Raw genomic sequence first — 2,987 nt, forward strand, 5'->3', positions numbered from 1 at the left:
ATTATAATTTTCATTTATTTAAAAAGTTATTAGTTATTTTATTTTTATAACCACTTTTAACTTTTTACAGTACAATATTTGCCCTATATTACTTTTAATATCAAGTTAACATTTGAAATTGGATCTTTCAAGTTTCAAAGATTTCACATTTATCAGATTAACCGATTAAGTTGCTACCAAAATTATTTTAACTTTGTTATTGATTCAAATTATTAATATGATTTTTTATTTTTAATATAATTTATCGACCAAAATTATTTTAACTTTGTTATTGATTCAAGTTATTAATATGATTATTTATTTTTAATATGATTTATCTATTTTTCTTTTGTGTAATATTTATGTACATAGCTTTCCATACTTACTTTTCATTTTTATATATTTCACTTTTGATAATATTTCCAACCTTCTTGATTTCATATTTTTTAAATTTATAAGTGATTTTTTCAATATTTTTAATATATTAAATATACTTTTATTTTAAATTAAAAAATTATAAAAAATAATTATTCATTATACTGCAATTTTTTTTAATAAATATTATATCATACCATGTGTGCTTCCTCCCTACATCACATCCCATAAAGATAAATTGAATCATGGAACATTTGGAAAAGGCCACAATATTCACATTGTGTTGTAATTTTGAGGCTTGATGGTTAGTTGTTGAGATGAGAGATGTTCATCATTTCACATAAATGAATGAATGAAATACAAAAGTTCCTTCTGCAGTATATAAAGCCTTAAAGAGCAGAACATCATTTTCAACATAGCAATTGATGTAAAGAAATACTAAAATAGACCCCAGTGTTCAGATCTGGTTCCAGACTACAACAATATAATTTGGCCAAAGTCATGAGAACCTAACCAAGTTCTGAAAATTCAGACTGAAGCGCAGAAATCATGTCAAATCAATTGATTCAAGTATCTACAGTAATGTCCCTCCAGTAAGAAGGGCAGAACCAGGTCAATATCAGTTGATAAGTGTATACAGTAATGTCTCTCAGTAAAAGCTTTCATACAAATTCATCACCAGTAAACACTGTGAATAGAAGGGCAAAAAAATAGATTACCAGTAGATGTGGTAGATTTATTTCACTCCCAGAAAAAGAAAGAAAAAACATATATATATATATATATTCAGTTTTCAAATCACTACACACTTTATAGATGTGGTAGATTTATTTCACTCCCAGAAAAAATAAAGAAAAAACATATATATATATTCAGTTTTCAAATCACTACACACTTTATTCTATGTAAATGTTTCCAAGAAATTACCAGAAGCTTTAATTTCTCATGGAAACCTGTGAGCAAATTCTTGAAAATGATACTGATGTCTCAGCAGATGATTCAATCAGTCATGGCCAGCAGCTTCAGGGATCAGAGTGAATCTTATAAGCATTTGGATGTTACAGGCTTCAGAAACTGAAAGACCTCTTCCTCTCCGTCCTGATCATTTTCTGCACTAACACCGTCCTCGCCTTGCGTATGTTTCGGCTGCAACTATCAACATGCTGTGCGAGATCTTCGATTGCCTGCACAAAACTCTCCTGTTTTTGCTTGATTGCTTCGACTGCAAATCGAAGGGCATCTTCTTCCCTGGAACATAAATCAATGTCTGTGAGAATGGAACCGATGGCGTCCTGCAGGTTGTCCACCAGAACCCTAATGCTATCCAGATCATTAATAGCAATAAAGGTCCCAATTTCCATCGTAGTGATGGTCACGCGCTGGGATTTGATGGCTTCTTCAAATTTTTTCCAGTATGAATCAATCCATTTGCCCGCGGAAGCGATTGGATCCGCGGCAGCTATGGCAGCTGCAACATGAGGGGAAATAACGGCCGCTGCAACCACAGAGCATATCAGAACCGTAGCAAAGGTCGCCACAAATATGATATTAGAAACCTTTCTCCAAGCCCTAACGTTCCTCAGTTTCTTGTCGAGCTTTTTCCTCTGCAGCTGAAGCTTCTCTAGCATCTGTGTGTGCCTTCTGTAAACAGAATCGAAATGCTTAAAGAAATCTTCAGAGAACGGGCTACCAGCAGTCTTAAAGTTCGACAGTTCTTCCTGCATTTTCTTGCACTGGGCCTCCAAAGGCGGTCCTTCCGGTGGAATCTGCTGAAGGGCGTTTTGAATAAACAGCTGGTTGTTCCTAGCCTTTCTGAGACAGTTCTCCAGCACAGTGCAAAAATCCAGGGTTTGTAAACTATTTTCGAAATACTCTTCTACCAGTTCAAACAAATCCCGGTTGTTCCATATGTCCTCCTTGTATTCCAATAAGACCTTAACGACCTGGGTTTCTATGGACACACAGCGTACCTCAACGCCATTTGCCAGAGCATGAATAGTGCGCCCAGTTCGTGCTTGGAGCACATCATCAAAGTTCTTCACATCTGGGTCGACTTTACAGGTTTCCTCGTAGGCCTTTAGCTCCATAGAATATTTCATCTTCGATTCAAAACCCACCTGTGGTTCAGACTGCCTTCCTGGTATTTTGCTCATTTGGCTCCCCATCTCTCGAAAATACACAATGTGTGCCCTCTCGCCCCAGTGGCTGAAGATTGCAGAAACAAACAATAATCCTGAAATGATCAGAAATACAACCTTATAAACCAGTTGATTGCTTGGACTTTAAGTTATCCTCCTGTATACTGCAATTTCATAGAGATACATCCTTCCTTTATGTGATACATGGCAATAGCGTCTGGTAAAGCCTTTCTTTATTTTATGTACGGCTTGGGATATCTTCACGACCACGACCACGACCACGACCAGATAGAGACAGTGATATGGCAAAAATGGGATGGAATTTTGGCTCTCTGGAAAAAGTAAATGCTATTTGGTAACGTCTTAATAATTTGAAATGTGTTTTTTTGTTTGGTCTATATAGTTTAATTTTTTTTACAGATACTTTCAATATATTTATGTATTTGAAAATATTTTTTAAATAATTAACTACCAATTTTGTGAAATTCTAACGAT

At 35.0% G+C, this 2,987-nt stretch overlaps 1 protein-coding gene across 1 annotated transcript; it reads right to left on the bottom strand.

Moving 5' to 3' along the window:
* Nucleotides 1-1,202: 1,202 nt before the first annotated feature.
* Nucleotides 1,203-2,758, bottom strand: LOC149156739 (UPF0496 protein At4g34320-like). The gene has a single exon (XM_089438500.1). The coding sequence runs from the start codon at nt 2,517-2,519 to the stop codon at nt 1,422-1,424; it is 1,098 nt and encodes a 365-aa protein (XP_089294626.1). The 5' UTR covers nt 2,520-2,758; the 3' UTR covers nt 1,203-1,421.
* Between the last annotated feature and the right edge of the window lie 229 nt (nt 2,759-2,987).

The sequence above is a fragment of the Pinus tabuliformis genome, chromosome 9, assembly GCF_031772625.1.
Source record: "Pinus tabuliformis cultivar Carrire ecotype Pingquan chromosome 9, CPIR1, whole genome shotgun sequence".
Lineage (NCBI taxonomy): Eukaryota > Viridiplantae > Streptophyta > Pinopsida > Pinales > Pinaceae > Pinus > Pinus tabuliformis.